The sequence below is a fragment of the Equus quagga genome, chromosome 21 (assembly GCF_021613505.1).
Source record: "Equus quagga isolate Etosha38 chromosome 21, UCLA_HA_Equagga_1.0, whole genome shotgun sequence".
Classification (NCBI taxonomy): domain Eukaryota; kingdom Metazoa; phylum Chordata; class Mammalia; order Perissodactyla; family Equidae; genus Equus; species Equus quagga.
Window position 1 is genome coordinate 34684408 of NC_060287.1, and position 26126 is coordinate 34710533.

General features: G+C 36.3%; 1 protein-coding gene across 1 annotated transcript in view; it reads right to left on the reverse strand.

The window, feature by feature from the left end:
- Positions 1–26126, reverse strand: part of LOC124231567 (bromodomain and WD repeat-containing protein 1-like) — a 122865-nt gene that overhangs the window by 82630 nt on the left and 14109 nt on the right. The window contains exons 5-10 of the mRNA XM_046648358.1: positions 16725–16875; positions 14547–14645; positions 14019–14179; positions 12692–12913; positions 2204–2304; positions 726–796 (exon numbers count right to left, since the gene is read on the reverse strand). Of these exons, the coding sequence (XP_046504314.1) occupies positions 726–796; positions 2204–2304; positions 12692–12913; positions 14019–14179; positions 14547–14645; positions 16725–16875 (805 nt within the window). The remainder of the gene's footprint in view (positions 1–725; positions 797–2203; positions 2305–12691; positions 12914–14018; positions 14180–14546; positions 14646–16724; positions 16876–26126) is intronic.

Below are 26126 nucleotides of genomic sequence, written 5' to 3' on the forward strand. Positions count from 1 at the left end.
TGATTTGAACTGTAGGAAACTCAGATCGTGTCAGAAAATTGTTTGACAGTGTTAAAAAGAAAAAAAAAAAGAACACACATTGGATGAGGCATTAATAATAAGAAAAACAGTTAATTCAATCTGGAAATATTTACTCTCTCCCTCTGCTTTATTACTTGTGGCAATGACTTCAAGTGCCACTGCTCTAAAAATGCTTCACAAAACGGACTCTGCTTTCTAAACAACTTTACATACCGGAACTTAGCTAAGGAATATAAAGTTCACTTGCTGAAGTTTTCAGACTTTTATGGGGGAAAAAATCTTTGACCTTTAAAAAGAAAGGTTACCATATAAGTTCACTGTGTAAGAAAAGAAAATGGGAAATAATTTCACCAAGATGTGTGGAAAACAAATTTAAACTATCAAAAATATACAGGTTAGCCTATTAAAAGAAAATCACAGTTTGGGCACCTGGCACACTACTCATGTGGACACACCTTAAGCCTCCTCTTCTCTTCTATCTGTCTCTCACATCACTGATTCTAATTACCATTGGAAATCAGAGAAAGGCAGAATGGGGGAGTGAAAGAAGAAAAAGGCTAATTAAATGAAGATCATAGATTAAACCTAATGAAATGAACATAAGTCATTTACCATGTATCTGATAAAAGTTCGTAGCAATAATGTGGCCACTCAATAAAATGCTAAATTGAAACTAAGAAAAAAAATTACTAAAGTTATCTTACCAACACTAAAAGAAGAACAAAGCATTTGAACACCTGGTCTAGGCTTTTCAGTGAACTTCAGGGGACGCGGGCTTCAAAAGAAGATGTTTTAAAATACATTAGTTTAACACATTAACACAATTTAAATTATTGGTTTTAATCTAGTATATTTAAATATTATAATCATTTCTATAGTACATCATAGTACACCAAATATTTCTACATATGCTATTATAGCTGGATAGATTTTAGAAGACTGTTCAAACCCCACCTTCATACCGATCCTACTACATAGAAGGAGCAGGCCTACCAACCCGCGTTCTGTAACTGAGGGGACTAAAGCTCAGAGAGTGTAAGTGAACCCATCATCAAGGCTACAGAGCAGGCTCTAAAACCACCAGGCTATACCACCAGCCCACAGAAATAGAATGCAAGCCACATGTATACCTTTAAACTTTTTAGTAGCCACATTAAAAATAAAAAGAAATAAAATTAGTTTTATTTCATTTAATCCAATTTATCAAAAAGGTCACATCAACATTAATAAAATTTTCAGGGCTGGCCCTGCAGCCAAGTGGTTAAGTTCACGTATTCTGCTGCGGCAGCCCAGGGTTTCGCTGGTTCAGATCCTGGGCGCAGACATGGCACCACTCGTCAGGCCATGCTGAGGCGGTGTCCCACGTGCCACAACTAGAAGGACCCACAACTAAAATACACTACTATGTACTGGGGGTATTTGGGGAGAAAAGGCAGAAAGAAAAGGAAAAAGAAGAAGACGATTGGCAACATTTGTTAGCTCAGGCGCCAATCTTTAAAAAGAAAGAAATGTAATAAAATTTTAATGAGAACTTTAGATCCTTTCTTTCATATTAAATCTTTGAAATCTTCCAGAGTGTACCAGACTCTTAAAATACATCTCAATTTGAACAAAGTTTCCATCAACAATACGTGACCTGTATTCAGATTTTAAAAAGATTCACATAAGTTGTTTGAAATATGCTCAAAAGTTAATAACTTTTAAAAGTTACTAACTGACTCAAGTATCAGTTTTTAAATGTAAATTCACAATTCAGTTGACCAATTGCACTAGCTACCTCTAAAGTGCCCAACAGGCAGATGCAGCTAGTCAACAGCACAGGTCTGTAATCCAGGTCTTCTGATTCTTAATGATCCTGCCTAAATTTCTGACTATGTTATCTAATTATACATTTCTAACATTTTTCAAAATGTTTCACATACATACTCTCTCACTTTTTCTTCACAAAAACGTGTCCACTCAGATAGAATAGCTATGCTTCTTTCACACATCCAACCATCTAAACAGTAAACTGCAAACAGTAAATAGTCAATATAGCACATATGCTATATATAATAAAAATTAAGTTCAAAAGTAAAAAGGCAACCACAATACATAATGTAGCAATCAGACTTCATTTCATTAGACTAAATCGTTAACAACATTAAAAAAGAAAACTTATTACACAATTCAAGCCACTTACCTGAATTTCAGGGATTCTAAATCCCACTGCCAAAAGCAAACTGTCCCATCAGCACCAGTAGAAACCATGTATCTTTGAGAGCCCTTGGCCATTGGGCTAAACTAAGAAGCAGTAAAATATACAAATCAGTTTCTTAAACTTCTACTAAAGTTACAGGTTAATTTTCAATGTTAACTTCAATTGACACTTGAAGAAAAACATGAGAAATCCAAAATACAGGTGATACTATTGTAGTGAAAAATTATAACCTATAAAAAAAAGGAAAGGGCTGGCCCCGTGGCCGAGTGGTTAAGTTGGCGCGCTCCGCTGCAGGCGGCCCAGTGTTTCGTTGGTTCAAATCCTGGGCACGGACATGGCACTGCTCATCAAACCACGCTGAGGCAGCATCCCACATGCCACAACTAGAAGGACCCACAACGAAGAATATACAACTACGTACCGGGGGGCTTTGGGGAGAAAAAGGAAAAAATAAAATCTTAAAAAAAAGGAAAGTCTATCGCTGTTAGGGAGTTGTAACGTGATTGATCTCAATAAAAGATTATTTTCAAAATTAACAAAAATTACCAGAAAAACTTTTACAAAGATAAAGTGAAGATCCAGTCCTATCAATATGAAAGCATATCACAGTCTTGATAATTAAAAGTATGGAGTCCAGTACGTACATTGACAGAATGACCAACAGAAAAAATAGGACATCCAAAATGGACCCTAATACAAGATTTAAGTAAGATAAAAGTGTCATCTCAAATCAGTTGGGGAAACAATGGATCACTGCATACTGCAACAATCCAGGAAACTTTCGACTGTACACCAGGATAAATTCCAAGTGGATCAACAATTTAAATATTTTTTTTAAAAATCAGGGGCCGGTCCAGCAGCGCAGCGGTTAAGTTCGCACATTCCGCTTTGGTAGCCCGGGGTTCGCTGGTGTGGATCCCGGTGTAGACAGGGCACCCCTTTGCACACTATGCCATGGCAGGCGTCCCACACATAAAGTAGAGGAAGATGGGCACAGATGTGAGCTCGGGGCCAGTCTTTCTCAGTAAAAAGAGGAGGACTGGCAGCAAATGTTGGCTCAGGGCTAATCTTCCTCAAAAAAAAACCCCAACAAAATCATTAAAATATTATTAAAAAACACAAGAATTACATTGTAACTTCAGAATAGGGCTGACATTTGTGTTTAATAAAGTACCAACTGTGCTATACAAACAAGCTAGAGAGGAGATCAATTTGGTCCAGAGACATTCAAGAAAGCTTAAAAGATGGAGAAGAAAATACAAAGAACACAAGAAAAACTAGGTAAAGGAATATGAACAAATATAAAAGTGAGAGAGAATACGGGATTTGACAACCACAAAAAGATCTATATGACTCAAGTGTTCATTTTTGGAAGTGGTGGCCAAATGGGTTAAATGGGTAGAGAATCTGTACCCGATAGCACCAAGTTAAGAGTATTGTAGTTCACAAGAAAAACACTAAGGCAAGCCAAAGATTTCTCTGACAGCAGTCCACAATCCTGATTGAAAGGAAGAGATAAGATGTAACAAAGAGCCAAAATCAATCCAATTAATCTAAGAACCGTAACTGGAAGGCAGTACCCCCATCCTTCCCCCTAAAACGGGGAGGAAAGCCAGAAGAATGAAGCAACACAGCTTGCTGACTCATGAGACATTCTAGACAGAGGAGCTTACTAGCAAATGAAGCCCAGTACTGCCATTACAGAAGAGGAAGAGTTAGGAAGAAGTGATTTTTTGTTAGACATAAATGCTTATTTAGTTCATCATTAAAACATCCCAGAGAGATAGCTTATTATCCGTTTCATGGTTTTTCCCAAGGTTATACACTTTGTAAGGGAGGTAGGATGTGAACCTATGCCATCTTCGAAAAAGCTTCTTCCAAGCTCCACCTCCTCAAGTGTACAAATAAAGGGTTTTTAAAATGTTGAAAGTGATTATTTACACCTAAGTAGATATATTCCAGAATATGGACTAAAACTGAGTTTTGGAGAATATTCCATTAAAAGTAATAACAAGTTATATTAATAATTGTATAGTCTTGTCAATTAAAATTAAAGCATCATGGTAAAATTTGAATCTTGCATACACAGAGTACTTTAGAAATCCTAAACCTCAACACCTACGGAAGGACAATTTTACTTTCAGTCATCTGAGTTATAACTCAATCAACTCCCCGGATATACAAGGGGTTTGCTGCTCTCTATTTTTTCTCACTGCTATCTTCGGCTATCCCTGGGTTGACACCATATTATTTTCTCTCTAACACCTTTAAAGCATTTTTAAATACCCAGCATGGCAAAAAGTTGTGGGTTTCACGTTTGGGGGGTTTTTTGGCTGTGTGTGCTTATTTTTCTCTTCTAAATGAACTTGACGGCATACTAAGTTTCACCAAAACAAAGCAAATGGGATTTCAAAAGTAAGTACACTGACTTGATACCATAATTTGGAAAAATCTGACATCTTTGCAACACTGAGTCTTCTGATTCAGGGCACAGTAGACATTTGCACTTATTTAGACCGTTCCCTCCCCCCTCACCCAAGGTTCTGTCATTATTTTTAAGACCTTTCTTCATACAGACTTTTCCCATTTCCTGGTAAGTTTATTCCTACGTGCTTGAAGGCTTTTGTTGCTATCATAAATTAAGTTATTTTTCCAATATATTTGCTAATTGGTTATTTGATAGTTTATAGGCAAGTTTTGATTTTAGGACGTGGGTCCTATATCTATCCATTTTACTAAGCTCTCAGGAGTCCTAATAGGTTTTAACAGAATTCACCTGTGAATCCTCTGAGCTTGGAGTTTTCTTGAGTTTTTTTTTTTTTTTTTTCTGCCTGACAGGCATTTTTCAACCCTTGAAGCCTCCCTTTTACTGTTCCTACGTACCAACATTTCCTCAAATGCAGTATCACTGACATACAGTATGTTTTATTAATCACCCTCAAAGCTACTCATCAATGACTATAATATGCATTTCTGGATATTAAAAATAATGAGTCTCATTTTTCTAAGATGGGTTAGATGAATCAGGCATAAAGGAAACAGAACTATAATTTACCAAAGTCCCTTTTGGCTTTATGATTCTGTACCACAATCTCACATGTCTACTTTCAAAGCCAAAATGATTGTCTTGAAATCTACACATTCTGAGTAACTATCTAATATATAACATATGCCTAGGAGCATAATAACTTCTACTTTCACAACTTGTTCAGTGACAAAATAAGGAGTCCTTAATGCATGCTGATCCTCTATTTCGCTATTAAAGAATGCATTATTCAAGAGTAGTTAACTGTCTCATGAACTGTTAAAATGCAAATCCTTTCCATGTGCTCACATGTGCATTCCAGACAGAGCTATTAGAGAGAGTGAGACGGGGGGGCGGGGGGGAGAATGTGTGTGCATGATAAAATCCACACAACATAAAATTCACCATGTTAACCACTTTAAAATGTACAATTCAGTGGCATTTAGTACATTCACAAGGCTGTGCAGCCATTCTGACTATCTGGTCCCAAAACTATTATTTTATAAGATAAACTGTAACCTATTCAAGGCATGTTGAATTGATTCTCTTGGGTTTTTTAAGCAGGCAACCAAACTGAAAATAAGAATTTTGTCTCTTCCTTTCCAATATTTATACATTTTTGTCCTTTCTTGCCTGGTAGTACTCGCTAATGTTGAACAGCTGCAGTAATAGTATATAGTTCACTTTCCCAAACATTTAATTTTGCAATATTTCAGTCTGCATAAAAGTTGCCAGAAGAGTACAATGAACACTCATTTATTGGTCAGCAAGATTCACTAATCATTAACACTTTGCCGTACTTGCCTCATGCTATAGATGGATAGACATGAACCATCTGAATCTGGACTGCAGACACCATGCTTCAGCCCTACAATACTCAGCATCTCTCTCTAAGAACAGACATTCTCCTAGATAACTATAATACACTAATCAGCACTCAAGAAATTTATTATCAGTACAATACTATTACGTAATATAAAATTCATATTGAAATTTCCCCCAACTTCTCAAATGTGCTTTATAAGTTTTTTCCTCTCTGCAAGCCAGGACTGAAACCAAGGCTCACACATTACATTTACATTTGTCACATTTTCTTAGTTTCCTTATAAACCAATTCTACCACCTTTTTCTGCCTTTCTTGAAACTAAACTTTTAAAAGATACAGATTTATTTCACAGATTGCTTCAAATTTGGATTTGTCTGACCACTTCATGATGAGATTCAGGTTAAACATTTTTGACAGAAATACTAATAAGTAGAGAAAGAATTTTAACTACAGAACAATGCATTTTATACTTTCAGGCCTATTCATATTTTCTTTCTTTGTGCCAGTCTTAGTAAGTGTTTTTCTGAGTATTTACCTGTTTCATCTAAATTTTCTAATTTCCTCTATAAAGTTTTAAAATATCCTTTTTTTTTTTTTTGAGGAAGATTAGCCCTGAGCTAACATCTGCCGCCAATCCCCCTCCTTTCGCTGAGGAAGGCTGGCCCTGAGCTAACATCCGCGCCCATCCTCCTCTACTTTATATGTGGGACACCTGCCACAGCATGGCTTAACAAGCAGTGCCATGTCTGCGCCCAGGATCCAAACCAGTGAACCCCAGGCCGCCGAAGCGGAACGTGCGCAGTTAACCACTGCGCCACCGGGCCAGCCCCCCAAAAATACCCTCTTTTCAAAGTCTGAAGGGTTTATAATGGTGCCCCTTTTTCAGACTTGATAATGGTTATTTGTGACATTTCCTTTTTGTTCTTTGATTAATCTCAGTCATATACCAACATTTTCAGTCTTTCAAAGAACTTTTGCCTTTGCTGATCCTCTCTACTGCTATGCTTATTTTTTCTATCCTTAATTTCTGTACTTCCTAACTTCCTCCTTCTCTGTTGTTTCTTGTTATTTTTCTAACTTCCTAAGAAATATATTTGATCACTGAATTTCAGTCTTTCTTTTTTAATATATGCAATGAGGGCTACAAATTCCCCTTTCAGTACAGCTTCAGCTGTGTATTAATTATACTACTGTGTAACAAATTATCCCAAAATTTAGCTACAAAAACAGTAAACACTCATCATCTCAGTCTCCAAGGGTTAAGAATTCAGAAACAGCTTAGGTGGGTGGTTCTGGCTCAGGGTCTCAGGAGGTTGCAGTCAAAATCAGGTTGGGCTTAACTGGGGATGGAGGACCTGCTTCCAAAACGGCTGACTCACACAGCTATGTTAGAGACTTCAGTTATTTGCTATGAAGACCTTTCCATAGGGCTGCTTGAGTGTCCTATCAACATGAGAGCTGGCTTCCCTTAAGACAAGTGAATCAAGACACTAAGACAGAAGCTTCCATGTGTTCCACTATCTAGCACCGGAAGTCACACTACACCACTTTCCCAACACCCCACAGGTTACACAAGTCAACCCTATTCAACATGGGGACTACCAAGGGGTGTGAGTACCAGGAAGCAAGAATCACTGGGCACCATCTTGGTGGCTGGTTACCAAACTCTATGTCCCACAAGTTATAATATACAATATTTTCATTATTAATCAGTTCAAAATATTTGCTAATTTTTACCGTGATTTCTTCTTTGATGCATGGGTATTTAAAAGTATATTGCTTGGGACCTGCCCAGTGGCGCAGCAGTTAAGTTCGCACGTTCCACTTCAGCAGCCCAGGGTTCACTGGTTTGGATCCCAGGACCTATGCACCACTTGTCAAGCCATGCTGTGGCAGGTGTCCCACACATAAAATAGAGGAAGATGAGCATAGATGTTAGCTCAGGGCTAGTCTTCCTCAGCAAAAAAAAAAAAAAAAAAACCAAAAAGAAAAGGGGAAGGACTGGCAGCAGACGTTAGCTCAGGGCTAATTTTCCTCAAAAGAAAAAAAGGACATTGCTTAATTTAAAAAGTGAGGATTGGGGCTGGCCCCCTGGCCAAGTGGTTAAGTTCGCGCACTCTGCTTCGGTGGCCCAGGGTTTTGCCAGTCTGGGTCCTGGGTGCAGACATGGCACCGCTCATCAGGCCATGCTGAGGAGGCATCCCACATGCCACAACCAGAAGAACCCACAACTAAAAATATACAACTATGTACGAGGGGGTTTTGGGGAGAAAAAGGAAAAATAAAATCTTTAAAAAATAAGAAAAAATAAAAAAATAAAAAGTGAGGACTGTTCTATTAATTCTGTTAGTAATTTCTGGCTTAAATGCACTATTGTCACAGAATATACTTAGGATTACATCAGTATTTTCAAATCTGTTGAGAACTTGCTTTCAGGTTTGAAATGTTGACAATATTTACATAATAGACATCCCACTTATGACTGAAAAGAAACGATGCAAATATTATAGGCAATGTTCTAATGTATCATCCAGGTCAAGTTTATTATTTATATTGTTCAAACCTACATTCTTAATGATATAGTTTGTTCTTTTACAGTTACTGAGAGACACAGAGGTGTGCTAATCTCCCATTACGATTACAGAGGTCTATTTTTCCTCATAGGTTCTATTTTTGCTTTATGTCTCCTGAGTCTGTGTTACTGAACAGATAAAAATTTAGAACTCGTCTTCCTGTCTAACGAAACCTTTTATCATTATAAATTGTCCCTCTTTATCTCTAAAAATATTATTTGCCTTAAAGCCTATTTAATATTACTATACCAGCACTAGTCTGCCTATGGTTACATGTTTGCCAGATTTTTTCTATCCTTTACTCTCAGCCTCCCTATACACTTATATTGAAGGAGGGGCTTTGTTTAGTAATTATGTCCAAATTCTTTGTCTCTCATTTGGACCATTCAATGCATTTCCAAATAATATGATTATACTGCCTTTTAATGACTCCTACTATCATCTTAGGACTTTCCCACATTTCTTTTTCTCTCCTTGTCTTTTCAATTTTTTTCACTTTTCCGTATGTCCCCCTCCATTAGCTTGGTAATTATGCATTCTCTTGCTAGTCTTTTAGCTGTTCTTTTAGAGATTACAAAATGTATCTTCGTCTTATTAAAAGTCTAATGTAAATTTATATTTTTCAGTTCTTGAATAATGCAAAGATCTTAGAATAAAGTTACCTCCTCCTGATATACAAGCTATTATCACTATTTGTTATTTTAATTCCATATATATTTTAAAACTCCTAAGATACTAAACCTGTATATAGTCAATGTTTATTTCCAATTATCCACATACTTCTTTTTAATTCTTGCATCTCCAAATCCGGGATCCCATCCCTTCTCTGCCTCAAAAATGCTATTTAGAATTCTCCTTAGTGCTGATCCATTGGTAAAAAATTCTCACTTTGTCTGAAAATGTGTTTACTGCACTTCAACGATATTTTGAACAGGTTCAGAATTCTTGACTGGCAGTTGTTTTCTATTATCACCGTAAAAAGATTACTCCTTTGTCTATCAAGTTCCATTACTTCTACTGAGAAGCCAGCCGTCAGTCTTAGGGCTTCTTTATTTTTCCCTCTGGCTACTTGAAGATTTCTCCTTATCTTCAGTTTTAAGTTTTATTGTGATGTTCAGCAGTTGTAGTTTTCTGTATACTTATTCTGCTCAGGGTCCTTATTGTTTCTTCAATCTGTGGCTTTATTTCTTCAGTGAATTTTGCAAAATTCTCAGCTATTATCACTTCAAGTCTAGCTTTTGCTTCATTCTCTTCTCTTCTTCAGGAATTCCAATTACACGCATGGCATATATGTATGTATACTCATGTGGTATCTTTCCAGTATATCCTAACTATCTCTTAAAACTCTTTTCTGTATAATCCAACCTTTATCCCTCTGTGCTTCAATCTATTTTCTTCTGACGTCACTTTATTAATTTTCTCTGACTTCTCCAGTGGTATCTAATCTGCTGTTAAAACCATGGGCTGAATTCTAAATTCTATTTCAATTTTAGAATTTCCTTTTTACTAACTTTCAGTTCTCTGTTGCAATTTTTTCCATTTCTTTTAATTAGCTGAACTTATGTGTAGATAACTCCCAAGATATATCCTCCCTAACCGTAAAAGTCTGTCAAAAGTTCTGCTAAGCTTCTCAGCCACCTCTTATGTGGAACTGACAAATGCCTTCAAAACTCAAGGCTCCTATCTCTGGACCTTCCTCATCTACTGTATCTTGGCTCCACAATTCCTCATTATATTAGTACCTCAGGTATTTTTCACCTTTGTCCAGCTTTTATAGTTGTTGTTAAAAAGGTTAGTCCAAGCCAGCTACTCATTATGTCTTTCATTCCTGAGGAATGTTCACTTGCTACTCTTTTATTTAAACAAAAGGTTCTACTTCTGGTTGAACCTGGCTATGTCTAATACTAACATTCTTAAGAAAGTAAGTATTAAGCGACATTATATAATGCTACCCTTGAGAAAGGTATATTCTAAAATATTGACAGTGATTATTTCTAGAGGGTAAGATTATGGAGGTTTTTTAATTTTCTTATTTGCTATTAACTACTGTATAATTTTTCTGCAAATACTACTACTTGTACTTTTTTTATGAATTAAAAAAACCTTTACTAAAATTAAAAATGGTTTCTATATGCCAGTAACAAGGTAAAGAACAGGAAACAGAATAATTAAAATCATGCATTTGTTTGACTTTGAAATTCAAAGCAACCACTAACAAAGCACAGATGTACCTTCTGATGTATAAAAACTTACTACCACCCAAATAGATTTTTCAGATATATTTAGTAAATGGTAATCACGTGTAGGCTCCCATTACCTAAAAGAATGGGTTTCAGGGAAGACCAGAGCTCCACTTGCATGCTGAAGAACTCCCGAATGGTTTAAAGACAGACACCCTCACAAAGTATAAGTTTTCTTATTTGCTGCTATATCTGTAAGTTTATTATCAAATAAAATGTCAACTGTGGAACACAGCTCGGATGTGAATTAATTTCAAACTATGAAACCTTCCAGAGAACAACATACTCTTTGCCTAAAAACAAACAAGGAAACCAAAAATCTTGCTTAACTTTCAAAATAAAAGACAATCCCAACTATAATTGTCTTCCTTCAAAAATAAGTCTGCAAACTCTATTCTTCAAGAATACTGACGAGAAGAGTTGAAAAAAGCCACTTTTATCACAGAACTTCATACCAAATCTATTTAGAGACCATTTCACATACACCCTGCGTAAATTCACTTAAGAAAATGGAACCACTCTCACAGTTTTAACCAAACTCAAATTGGAGGCACCACTGTGTCTTAAAAAGCTTTACAAATCATTATCTCCTAACAAAAGGTGATTTTCAAAAAACTGCCTGACTGGCACCATTTTCAGTCCTTAATAAACTAATGGATCTAAGGCAGTGATCATCAATGCCTACTACCGAGAGACCACCAGACATTTTACGCCGGGAAGAGCATACACCTCAAGGTAATCAAGCCTCTAGATCAGTGACCTCGAAATTGTGGTCCCTGGAGCAGCAGCAGCAGAACCTGGGAAACTTGTTCTAAACGCAAATTCTCAGGGCCCACCTCCACCATTCTGAATCGGAACCTTTGGCTGCAGGGCCTAGCAACCTGTGCTTTAAACAAGGCCTCAAAGTGATTCTCGTGCACATTAAATACAAATAGCGCTCTGGATCCAATAACCAATTTACAGGAAACGCGGAGGAACATGTTAATCTACTCCACAAAGACGGAAATGGTAACATCCAAACTGTCGGAACTCCACAGATAAACAACTCAATTCCTTCCACAAACAAACTTCAAGGTGATTTTTTTTTTAAATTGGGCAAAGGGGTGCAATTTGTTTTAAGCTTCTTTTAATCTAGAGCAACCAAGTGTAAGGTGTAGATTTTGTCTTTTCTAATTCAAACAACCTAAATAAAATAATGCTATTTATGAGACAATTAGAAATTTGAACATCAAGAAGTATAACATCACATTTTGATGTTTTTTTTAAAAAAAGAATCCTTATCTTTTAAAAAGACATACTATATGAAATCTATGATTTGCTTTAGGTACAAGGTGAAGTGGTTGAGGAAGAACTGGCCACGGGTTGATGGTCACACAAGGGTTTATTATATACTATTCTGTTCACTTTGTATATGTTCAAAATTATCCTCCACAATAAAGTGAAAAAAATTTTTTAATATATTTCAGGAAATTTAATCAACTTACCAAAATCCACAAGTTTTAAAGTAGAAAAATTGTTAGCCTATCACCAGTTTGTAACTGACACTCATTCAGTTCGGCCATAAACTTAAAGGAAGTAATAAGACTTCCACCAAGACGTCATATAAAGCTCTAACTGCATTCGACATTTATTACGGCACCCTTCCAAGGTTCATGGAATTATGATTAATTATATTTTCTCTTGATTATTAAATTTAAAATACATCATATAGTTACTAAGCATCTTACTATTTCTCATCTCCAAAGAGAAAAGCGTTTTAAAGGAAAATGAGATAATACACAAACATGCACACTAAAGCTAGTTTACCTGTAAAGATGTAATGGATCCCGTGTGCCCTTGGAGCACAGCAACTGGGGCACAAGTTCTCAAGCACCACACTCTAATTATTTTATCACAGCTCCCTGCAGCAATCATTGTATTTTCATAGTTTACTGCCATATCTGAAATTTCTGCAGAATGACCTCTTAATGTAGACAATAAGCGACCATTGTGTGTTGACCAAATCTTCACCAAACAATCATCTGAACCCTAAAAAAAGAAATACACCCAAAAATAAATGTTAATTCAGCAACTCTTCTATATCATTTAAAAGAATACTATTTACATGTCACTCAGATTAAGTATCTATAACAATTCCTCTCTTTCCAACCATAGAATACTCTGTAAATCATGAATCTTACGGTCAGAACACTTTTGAAATAATAGTTTTTTGAAATCACATGTCAGATACTGTGAAATTTTCATTTCTATGAATTAGAACACAGTATAAATACTATTTTTCCAAAATTCTCTTCCAAGTCATAGTCCAACTAAAATTCATGGCTCACCTATGTCAATGTGCAATGGTTAAATGTCAGGTTAGTGTACATGAAGCTAAATAATTTATGAGTGTTAAGACAGATATATATCTCACAGGCTAAGAAACAAGAGTAAGTGGTAATCCCAAAACCAGCTACAAAATAACAGGACTAGCACCCTCATTTTAAATAACCAGAGTCTCAAATTTATAGTACCAGTAAGCATCCATCCATTCAGCAAATATATGAGTATTTATTTTGAATCTCACAACTGAAAAATTAAACTTCTTACCCATCCTATTTTTCCCTTAAAACATTAAAATGGTAAATTACCATTTTAGTTTTATAATATATATAGTTTTATAATAATTATAAAATATTTCAGTGTTCAAGTAATCAATCAATTTCCCTGGATCAGTGGCTAATTACTGTGAATATGAATCACCTGTAGAGATCTGGATTTTTGCGGGGATTTTTTTTATTTATTTTTGGTTAATACACATATATAAATTAACCTAATTCAGCAGGTCTAGAATGGACTGGAGAAGAAGTACTAGGCATGCATATTTTTAAGCATCCTTGATGATCATGCCCAAGAAGCACTCCTGTAAACCAACATCTCACAAACCCACACAAAGCCTGACAATCCGCATCTGAATCACCTGGGATACTTAATAAACATGCAAATTCATGGGCCCCACACTGGACCTACTGAGTCAAAACTCCTGAGAATGGGAAACATAGAATCTACATGTTTTGTAAGATTTCTTAAATGATTCTGATGCACACTGAAGTGCTCCAGATGATATCAAATTGAGTTTAAAATATTAACTCACTGTAAAGATTCTATGTCCTGTCCTATCAAATGCTACACAGTAAACAGCTGACAGATGTCCGAGAATCCTTCTGTGCATTTTTATATGCTGATACATAGTTCCTGGAAATGCTGTGCTAAAAGTGGAACACCCTGTGAGTTGTTTTCCTCGATGTATCTCCACTAGGAAATAAAAACAACGAAAATGGTTAAGGGGGAGTCAATACGTAAAACATTAAGAAAAACTCCGAAACAATTTCTAGAGGATCACAAGATCAATATTTGAGAAATCATGGAACACAAACTTTTTCCCAATTTTATTCCACTATAATCACTAGTACAGACTTCTTATTACAACAAGATTGGTTTTCACTACTTTTTATTACTTTTAGTAATTATTTTGGAAAAACAAATCTGAAAATTGATACTTGTTACTAACGAAACAACAAACACTACTAGTATTTCCTTTTAAATTTTAATATAGCAGTTACAAAGTTGGTCAAGAAATTAAAAGAATGGTTTGGGTATCTAAAAGGCCAACCTCACTTACCAAGATTGGGTGGGGAACCATAATTCACCGGCATTTCAGGAGGTCTTCCTCTATGAAGAGCAGCAAAGGCAGAGCCCTTCCAAACTGTGTGCCTGCAGTCTTTAAAATGAATTTTAGATACACATAAAATCTTGAAAGTTAACCCCAAGAAAGATTTTATAGAATACTTACGTATATTGTAATAAACTGTTTATTCAAAGTTTTACCAACTAATATACTTTAACAGAAAAGCCCTAGAGGTTTATTAGACTATTTTCTGAAGGAAAAAAAAAAATTAAGACATCTCAGATACAACAACAACTAACATTTGAGTAGCACTTTACAATTTACAAAGTGCTTTCAACATACATTATCTCATTGAATCCTCACAACAACCCTGTGAGGTAGGTATTATCGCCAATTTACAAATGAGGTAACTGAGGCTCAAAGGTTCCAGGGACCTTTAAAGAGATCCACTGCAAATGATTACTCAAGATGGACCATAAAACCAGATTTTTAACTCAAGTCTCATTCAATGTCAAGTTAAGTTTTTATTTTTCAATGCAGAATTATACCATACAATACTAGTGATAAAAGCTCTTAATCACAACTGAGCCAACTTTCCAAAATTGGAAATTTTTATAAGGAAAACTTTAATTTCTTTGATTTATATGAAAACCCTTGACTTAACTATTTAAATGTTACTGAGTTTTAAAATTAATTTTGGCCAATATTACCATGACTTCAATCTCCTCTGGAAGTACTGAGGAAATTAAATGGCTTTCCTCTTGTTTTAGGATCATAAATAATCCTTTACACAAGAGCACATACATAGGATCTGTTGAGTCTGAACACTAATTCTTAAGTCCCATCCTTCTTTGACCTACCAGCAAATATACTAAGAAAAATTATCTGCCCCCTCTATAGGAGACAGCAGCAGAACACAGATTATGCTGTGCTACAAATTAGCTTCTTCATAACTTGAAAGAGGAAGGGAAGGAAGGCATCATACTAAACCTCTACTGAGCCTCGGGTGCCCCAAACTAACAGGCATATTATGTTTTACATGAATGAATTCATTACCACTATCATGATCAAAGAGCAGTTACAAGGCATCCTCTCGTGGAACTAGTACAAAACAAACAGAGAAATATGGTCCCTACCCTAGGGCAGCTTGCTGAAGTCTCTTCTAAGGTCTGCCAGTTTTTAAGCAGTGCTCATCACAAAACGACATTGAGCTTGACACAAGTAAAGAAAACAGAGGAAAACAGGCTACCCAGGCAACTACTATAGAACAACCTAAAACAGAATAATTACAAGGTGAATAGGGACACAAAAGAAGGAAGAATATGAACAATTTCCTGATACAAGCCACAGTGTGGCATGGCCATAGAGCACTAAGAAACAACTAAAGCTGACAAACCAGTCTGGCATGGAACCAAGAGGGAGGCTTGTTCTTTCTCAGTCAAGCTTTATACTGGTGGTACATCTAAGAGGCAGCATCACATCAACAAATCTTATAAATAATCACGAGGGATGAACTTGACGTATGCTCAGGATCAGAAGAGCCAACATTCTTGCCATTAGCAGTTAAGCCACGTTGTATACACAGATCATATCACATACATATACTTAGTCTAAGTGATTTATACCAAGCTAACAGAAAGAGAACAGCAATTCCAAACATTTCACTACCACATAACTTCGCAAAAAAATTAAATTGGTGAAAAAAGAACCATGCAATTGTACATTTTTGGTGCTTGTTTTCAAATAGCTACCAAATTTAGAAAATCACTTCCCCTTATAACAAAGGGCTTTCAGAACCTAAATATCAAAGGAAATACTTCTGGCATTTAAAGAGTTTATTAGACACATACAATTACATTCAATGAAGTTATAAAGTGAGCTACAAAATGGAAAATTAAAAACTCACATTGATAAAACCTCAAACACATCTCAATAAATTCAAGCTTTTTAGCTTAACATCTATACCTTTATCATTTTTTTAAATGCAGAAGGACCCATTAAACACTTATGTAATAAAATTCAATGTCTACGCTAAATGCAGAGAATTTTATAGTCCACAGCATGGTTTATAGTTACATATCACCTTTCTTCCACAATGCTTACATAACTTCACAATTATAATAATTATTAAGCTAGTAATACAAAGCAGAACACTTCTTCAAATTAAGGTACCTTTTGCTGTACGTAGCAAAGACTGCCTTCCTGCACCAAGTAAAGAAGTGACTCTTGAAATACTGGGTGGAATTTCCTTATCCAACATGGGACCGATGCGCTGGCAGATTTGCAACAGATGATCAGGAGCCACATGCTTATTGGACAAGACCTGATTGGAGAGCAAGTTTTAAAAATAACATTGTTTAAAATAGTATCAAAAATATTAAATACTTGGGGATAAGTCTGACAAAACGTGAAAAACACGTACAATTAAAATTATGAAACAGTGCTGAGAGAAATTTAATAAGACCTAAATAAACAGTAAACTGATCTATAGATTCAAAGCCATCTCAATCAAAATCCCAGCAGGCTTTTTTTTATAGAAATTGACAATTTTATTCTAAAATTCATAAGCAAATGCAAATGACCTGGAAAAGCCAAAGTAGCTTTGAAAAAGAACAAAGTCAAGAGCTAACAAAACCTAATTTCAGGACCTGTTACATAACGACAACTGATTTTTGACAAAGGTGCAAAAGAGAAAAGATGACCTTTTCAACAAATGGTGCCAAAACAACTGGATATCCATTTGCCAAAGGAAAAATAAATTAACTTTGATCCATACATCGCACAATAAACAAAAATTACCTCAATGCAGATCATAGATCTAAATGTATAATCTAAAACCATAAAACTTTTTATAAAAGAAAACACTGGACAAAATTTTCATGACCTGAAGTTAGGCCAAGATTTCTAACATGACAATAAAAGCACAATCCACAAAAGAACAAATGAATAAATTGGACTTGATCAGGGGGCCAGCCCGGTGGCAGAGCAGTTAAGTTCGCACGTTCTGCTTCTCGGTGGCCCAGGGTTCGCCACTTTGGATCAAGGGTGCAGACATGGCACCGCTTAGCACACCATGCTGTGGCAGGCGTCCCACATATAAAGTAGAGGAAGATGGGCATGGATGTTAGCTCAGGGCCAGTCTTCCTCAGCAAAAAGAGGAGGATTGGCAGCAGTTAGCTCAGGGTTGAGCTTCCTCAAAAAACTAAATAAATAAAAATTAAAAAAATTAAAAAAATAAATTGGACTTGATCAAAACTAAGAACTTCTGTTTTTTCAAAACAGAAGGAAAAGACAACCCACAGACTGAAAGAAAATACTTGCAAAGTATGTACCTGATAAAGGACTTGTACCCAGAATATATATAAAGAACTCTCAAAACAATAAAAAAAAAAATCTAACTGATTCTGGCCCAGTGGCATAGAGGTTAGGTTCGTGCACTCTGCTTTGGTGGACCAGGGTGTGCAGGTTTGGATCCCAGGCATGGACCTACACATCACTCATCAAACCATGCTAGCAGGCGTCCCACATACAAAATAGAGGAAGACTGGCACAGATGTTAGCTCAGGGCCCATCTTCCTCATCAAAAAAAAGAAAAAATGTAATTTTTAAAAATAGGCAAAAGATTTGAACAGACACTTCACCAAAGAAGATAAACAAATGGCAAACAAACGCATGAAAAGATGATCAACATCATTGGTAACTGGTGAAATACAAATTAAAACCATAATATCACTACACACCTATTAGAATGGTTAAAATTAAAAAGACTGACCAGACCAAAATTGGCAAGAATGTGGAGAAACTGCTGGTGGGGACATACAGCACAACCACTTCAGAAAACAGCCAGGCAATTTCCTTAATACATACATCTACCATATTATCCAGCTATTCTACTCCTAGGTATTTACCCAAGAATGAAAGCCTATGTTCATATAAAGGCTTATTCTGAATGTTCTCAAACAGGTTCCTTTTTAAAAGCTCAAAAGCGGACACAATCCAAATGTCCATTAAAAGATGAATGAATACAGACTAATGTATATCTGCACAGTGGAATACTATTCAGCAATGAAAAGAAACAAACTATTAATAACACAATGACAAGGATGAATCTCAAAATAATTATGCTGCAAGAAGCCAAAAGAAAGAGTACAGCACTGTATGACTGCATTTATATAAAACTCCAGAAAATACAACCTAATATACAGCTACAGAGAGCAGATGAGAAGTTGCTGGAAGCAGGCGGAGAAGCAGGAGGAATCACAAAGGGGAAGAGGAAACTTTGCTCACTCTCTTCATTGTGGTGATGGGTTCATGGGTATGACACATCCAGATTTATCAACTGGAATACTATCAATATGTGCAGTTTACTGTATGTCAATTATAGCTCAAAAAATAAAACAAAAAGGGTAACGTGTAAGTGTCACTCATGAATATGTCCAATGTTACATTATATGAATCTACTTGGCATCAACTTTGATGCTGCATCCCTAGGGTTTCTCAACTGTGATGTTGCCAGCCTTTGAGGAAGGACAAAACATCACTGTACAGGACTAACCCCACTTGCAGGACATATGGTATCCCTGGTTCCCCTCCATTAATGCCAAGTACTCCCCTTGCCACTCTGACACCAACAATGCCCCACACATTTTCAAACTCCTGAGAAACGCTGCTCCAAAGAAAATTTAAAACATGGTTCTAGATCTCACTTTTGGTTCTTAATCATGAATTCAAATATAACATAAGCCTGGATTCAGTATAAGGTTTTTGTTTATAAGCCCTGATGACAGAAAAGGATAAACATACTATCTTCAGCTTTTCAACATGACTTACATTTCCCATCATGACAGACATTCCAAGGCAAAGCTCAAAAGATATATCAAAGCTCAGGAGACCTCAAGAGTATTTCTTAAAACTAATTAACACGCTGTGCTTCAAAGTGTCAGTATGTAAAAGGCCAGAAACTACTGTAGCTAATTAGCTCATCACAGGAAGGCTGAGGGAGACAGGAGAACTAGAAGGTAATTCCCATAGAACCAAGAAAATTATATATCTAAAAGCTTGTCAGTAATGCAAATCTGAAAACCAAAAGTCCCACTAACTTAACTGCACTGATCAACCTAAACCATATATATAAAAGGTTAAATATTTAAGATAAAACGATGTTGGGCAACAGCAACATGGCTTCTGGAAAGTGGAAAATCACTCTTTCCTAATAGTATTTCACTATTCGGGTGGATAGAGAACTTATAGTTACACTGACTTAAAGTTTTGAGGTTACACAACCAAGCCTAGGTAGAAATGGAGACTTGTTTTTGAAGATCAGATATAAAAGCTATGGATAAAAAAAATTTCTCTAGATAGAAACGGTATGTATAGGAAATTTTAAACAGAATGTTTACCAGTGCTACACATATTTTCTCTCTCAAATGATCTGAAAGAACTTTACAAACATGCAGATTCTAGGGCCCAGCCTGATGGTGCAGCAGTTAAGTGCGCACATTCTGCTTCGGCGGCCCAGGGTTCGCCAGCTGGGATCTCAGGTGCAGACATGGCACCGCTAGGCAAGCCATGCTGTGGCAGGTGTCCCACATATAAAGTGGAGGAAGATGGGCATGGATATTAGCTCAGGGCCAGTCTTCCTCAGCAAAAAGAGGAGGATTGGCAGATGTTAGCTCAGGGCTAATCTTCCTCAAAAAAGAAAAATTTGAAAAAATAATAAAATAGTAAGAGGCTTCAACATAGGCAAGTATATTTAGGAAAAGTCCAGATATTATAGGAACATGGATTCCATGCAGAAAATCCCATGAATTTTCTCATAAAGAGAATTACAGATTCATTGCATTTCTAAGGATTCTAACATAACTAACAAATATGGGGATAGGAGAGGTAATTCTAGTTTTGTATAAAATAAGGTACACCTGGAAAATAATGTGGTTCTAAGTCTCAATATAGCAACAAAAAAAATCAACAGAAAAATGGCTCTGGATTATTGAAAATTAACAGCATAGTGACCAGTAAGTACTGTTCCTTCAGCATTTTCAAGTCCTAGACAGGAATATTAGTAACAGTCTCTATCAGCAACTTCAATGATATACAAGGTCCTCAGGAATCAGGCCAGACTGAAGTTGCTCCAACAGTCAATCTAACATCTTGTTTTTTGTGGCCATATTAAATGTCAGAAAGTTTATCAGCTAAAATCCTAGGTTCACTCTATTACTACTGCCAAACACTGCTGTGAGCCTCTTCAAGAACAGGGTAGCAGTTACAGAAAGTGGTAAGGCGGCTTTATATAACCTAATTGGAAAGTTATAGGAGAAAGCAGCTTTTTCCGTAAAGGTTGGGGTGCTGTAATCTAGTCAGGCTCTAGAATGAATATTTAATATCTTTAATATATACATATCTGACCCGTAGCTTTCTCTCAAATTATTTTAAACTACATCTAGAAACCTTGCAATGGGAAAACATACAAGTAAACAATCATATCATATAACAATTCCTATAGAATGAGAAGCACAGTGTGACAGAGAGCCCATTTATACAAAATAAAAAATTTGGTGTCTTCCTTGCTTAAGTAACTCCCCTCAGCTTCTGATGAGATGAATGTTCTTGGCCTCTTTTCTAAGTTTTATCAAGGAGTGAAAGTTTAACAGTCAACGGCAGGATAAATATTCCTATAGCAGTAAGAGGGGGAAAAAAGCTTGACATTCAGTTTATACAAAAGGACCTAGGCAGAGAAATGTTCTAGTGTTGGTGTAAACATTCTTCATTTAAAAGTATTTTGGTGGAGTTCAGGAGCTATGTCACAAAAGAGCTTGATACTATAAAGAAGAACCAATTAGAAATACTGGAGATGAAGAACACAATGGAGGAGATTAAGAAAAATCTGGACTCTCTGAACAGTAGGGTCGATAATATGGAAGACAGAATTAGCAATTTGGAGGATAGGAATATAGAAATGCCGCAGACAGAGGAGGAGAGAGAACTAAGACTAAAAAGAAATGAAGAAATTCTCCCAGAATTATCTGACTCAATTAGGAGATGCAACCATAAGGGTTATAGGTATACCAGAGAGAGAAGAGAAGGAGAAGGGGGCAGAAGGCCTGTTCAAAGAAATAATGGCTGAGAACTTCCCAAACTTGGGAAGAGAGATGGAACTTCATGTGACAGAAGCCAATAGATCTCCAAATTTTATTAACGCAAGAAGACCAACCCCAAGGCATATAGTAGTGAAGCTAGCAAAAGTCAACGACAAAGAGAAAATACTAAGGGCAGCCAGGCAGAAGAAGAAAACTTACAAAGGAACCCCCATAAGGCTATCAGCAGATTTCTCAGGAGATTTGCTACAGGCTAGAAGAGATTGGAATGAAATACGAAATATTCAAAACTCTGAAGGACAAAAACCTGCAGCCAAGAATACTCTACCCAGCGAAAATATCCTTCAAATACAATGGAGAAATAAAAACTTCCCCAGATAAACAAAAGTTAAGGGAGTTCATTGCCACAAAACCTCCTCTTCAAGAAATGCTCAGGAAGTACCTCATACCTGAAAAATCAAAAAAAGGGGTTACAAAATCCAGAACAAAGGAGATAAGCAGAAGGACAATAACAGAAAGTAGCAGCTCTCCATCAGAACAGGTTAGCAAAAGTTAAATAAAACATTAAAGATAAACGGAACGGAAACACCAAGAATAAATATAACCTAGTCATTTTAACCACAAACTCACAACACAAAAAAAAAGAGAAAAAAAAAATCTGACAATAACAACCTAGAAGGGAAGAGAAAAGGGATGGAACGTTTTAATTTAAGGAAATAAGAGGCTATCAGAAAAAGGACTATCTCATCTACGAGATGTGTTATACAAACCACCTGGTAACCACTAAACAAACAACAAGAATAAAGACACAAATTACAAATAAGAAGAAAGCCAATACAGAAATTTACCTACTTGAATTAGGAATCCAAAAATCATGGGACAAGAAACAAAGGAAATGCAAAAGAACAGGAAAACAAGTGATAAAATGGCAGCAGTAGGCCCCCACGTTTCAATAATCACTCTAAATGTAAATGGATTGAACTCTCCAATCAAAAGACACAGAGTAGCAGGATGGATCAAAGAACAAGATCCAACAATATGCTGCCTCCAGGAAACACACCTCAGCCCCAAAGACAAACAGAGACTCAAAGTGAAGGGACGGAAGACAATACTCCAAGCTAATAATGAATAAAAGAAAGCAGGCGTTGCCACACTTATATCAAACAAAAGTAGACTTCAAAGCAAAACAGATAAAGAAAGACAAAGAGGGGCAGGATATAATGATAAAAGGGACACTCCACCAAGATGACATAACACTTATAAATATATATGCACCCAACACAGGAGCACCAAAATTTGTAAAGAAACTATTAACAAAACTAAAAGGAGACATCAACAACAATACAATAATAGTAGGGGACCTCAACACCCCATTAACACCAATGGATGGATCATCCAGACAGAAAATCAACAGGGAAATTATAGAATTAAATGAAAAATTAGACCAGATGGACTTAATAGATATATATAGAACACTTCATCCAAAAACAGGTTACACATTCTTCTCAGGCGCTCATGGAACATTCTCAAGGATAGACCATATCTTGGGAAACAAAGCAAGCATCAGTAAGTTCAAGAGGGTTGAAATAATATCAAGCATCTTTTCGGATCATAATGCTATGAAACTAGAAATCAACTACAAGAATAAAGCTGGGGAAGGGCCAAAAACGTGGAGACTAAACAACATGCTACTGAATAAACAATGGATTATTGAAGAAATTAAAGAAGCAATCAAATATTATCTGGAGACAAATGAAAATGAAAACACACCATACCAACTTATTTGGTACGCAGCAAAGGCAGTCCTAAGAGGGAAATTCATTGCAATACAGGCTCACCTCAATAAGCAAGAAAAATCTTACATAAACAACCTCAAACAACACCTAACAGAAGTAGAAAAAGAAGAACAAACACAGCCCAAAGTCAGTAGAAGGAGGGAAATAATAAAAATTAGAGCAGAAATAAACGCTAGTGAAACAAAAAAGACAGTAGAAAGGATCAATGAAACAAAGAGTTGGTTCTTTGAAACAATTAACAAAATCGATAAACCCTTAGCCAGACTAAGAAAAAAAGAGAGATGTCTCAAATAAATAAAACTAGAAATGAGAGAGGAGAAATCACAACCAGATACCGAAGAAATACAAAGGATCATAAGAGAATACTATGAAAAACTATATGCCAACAAATTGAACAACCTAGAAGAAATGGATAAATTCCTAGACTCATACAACCTCCCCAAAGTGAATCAGGAAGAAATAGAAAATCTGAGTAGACCAATCACAAGTAAAGACATAGAAACAGTAATCAAAAACCTCCCCAAAAATAAGAGTCCAGGACCAGACGGCTTCTCTGGAGAATTCTACCAAACATTTAAAGAAGATTTAATACCTATCCTTCTCAAACTACTCCAGAAAATAGAGGAAGATGGAGCACTCCCTAATACATTCTATGAAGCCAACAGCACCCTGATCACCAAACCTGACAAGGACAACACAAAGAAGGAAAACTACAGGCCAATATCACTGATGAACATAGATGCAAAAATCCTCAACAAAATTTTGGCAAACCGAATACAGCAATACATCAAAAACATTATACACCACGATCAAGTGGGATTTATACCAGGGACACAGGGATGTTCAACATCCCCAAGTCAATCAACGTGATTCACTACATTAACAAAATGAGAAATAAAAGTATTTTGGTGCCAGCCCGGTGGTGCAGCAGTTAAGTTCACATGTTCTGCTTCAGCAGCCCGGGGTTCGCCGGTTCAGATCATGGGTGAGGACAGGGCACCGCTTGGCAAAAGCCATGCTGTGGCAGGCGTCCCACATACAAAGTAGAGGAAGATGGGCACAGATGTTAGCTCAGGGTCAGCCTTCTTCAGCAAAAAGAGGAGGATTGGCAGCAGTTAGCTCAGGGCTAATCTTCCTCAAAAAAAAAAAGTATTTATTTTAATTCAGAAACATTAGTTTTAGCTTCCCAGAGCAGACAGTGATCACCTACCCAACAGCCATTACCTCCCCAGTTTGGCAGAACCTCACTTTTCCAGACTTCTTTATAACTAGGTCATATTACCTAGTTCTGGCCAATGAAACTGAGAAGAAACCTGCTGGGGCAGAGGAACATTCCTGGAAAAATTCTCCTCCCTAATAAAAGAGTCACAGGAAGAACGAACACTTCCCTCCTATCATTTCTAGGATAAGATGGTAAGAGCTCCAAGAGCCATCTAGCAACCACAAAACTGAAAGTTTGAGGGAAAAAAGCCAAAATGTCGAGACTGCCCATACAGAAAGACAAAGACTGAATCTTTCATGACACCGTTAAATCACTGCAGCAATCCCAACAACAGCCTTGTAAAGCATCACTATCTATCTTTATCATTTCAGCCACTGCTTCTAAGCAAATGAAATATTCCATAAGCCTATTTTCACGTGCTATACAATCACACAAATCATAACAGCACGCCCACCAATCTGTAGGAAAGTCACCCGCCAACCATCCTGGTAAAGCGAGGCTTGCCTGGAAAATGCTATTAATGCTGACTCCAATACTAAGTGGGGTCATATCCCAAGTCAGCATTTCTATGCAATCTATTAGTATCATTTTCTTCCTCTGTTAGCAAAGGGTGAGCCCTATTTCCAGACTATAAAAGCTTTTCCAAATTACAAATTATTCAGAAGAAAAACAATCTAACATTTCTTATATTCTTGATAGGGAGGTTCTCCTATCATCAGATCACCTGAAAGGAATAAAACACAGAATGCAAAATTCTCAGCAGCTTTATCCATAAATCAGCTGACATCTGAAAAGAAAACACTGAACTTGAGATTTTTTTGTTGTACCAAATCAAAATAACTGAATTTTCTAAGCAGACTATAATCAAAATAAAACTTGTGCAAAGACTAATTAAAGTCTGGAATTAAAGTCTATCTGGAACTTAATGAAGAGTCAAATATTACGGAAAAAAGTCAAACTTTATGTTTCAAAAATCTTGTGAAACAATAAGTATTACAAGAGACAAGCACACTTCAAAATGCACATATTTTAAACATGCTACAGCCTACAGAAGATATGAAGTAGTAAAATACTTGATTAAATAATTTCAGCCACATGAACATAGTACAGACTGTAGACTTCAACATTAATGCAAAACATCTCCTAGACAGACTTAGTTCATCATTTCATCAAGAGATTTATCATACTCCAAACGACCAAAGGAAAGAGAACCTATTCATTTTAGTTCTATCTTTAAAACAATTCAGAAAACTCAATACAAACATAAAACAAGAGTTTACAAAAATGTTCTGCAAGAACTGTTAGGATCTTAAGATTACAAAAGAGTCCAACGAAAGCACTGTGCTTGATGCAGATTCTAGGTTCAAGGGCTGAGTCCTGCAATGTCTGAAATAAGAAGTAAATACAATTCAAATCATTCAGAACATAAATATTATTTCCCAAATGAATAGGGAATTAAAAG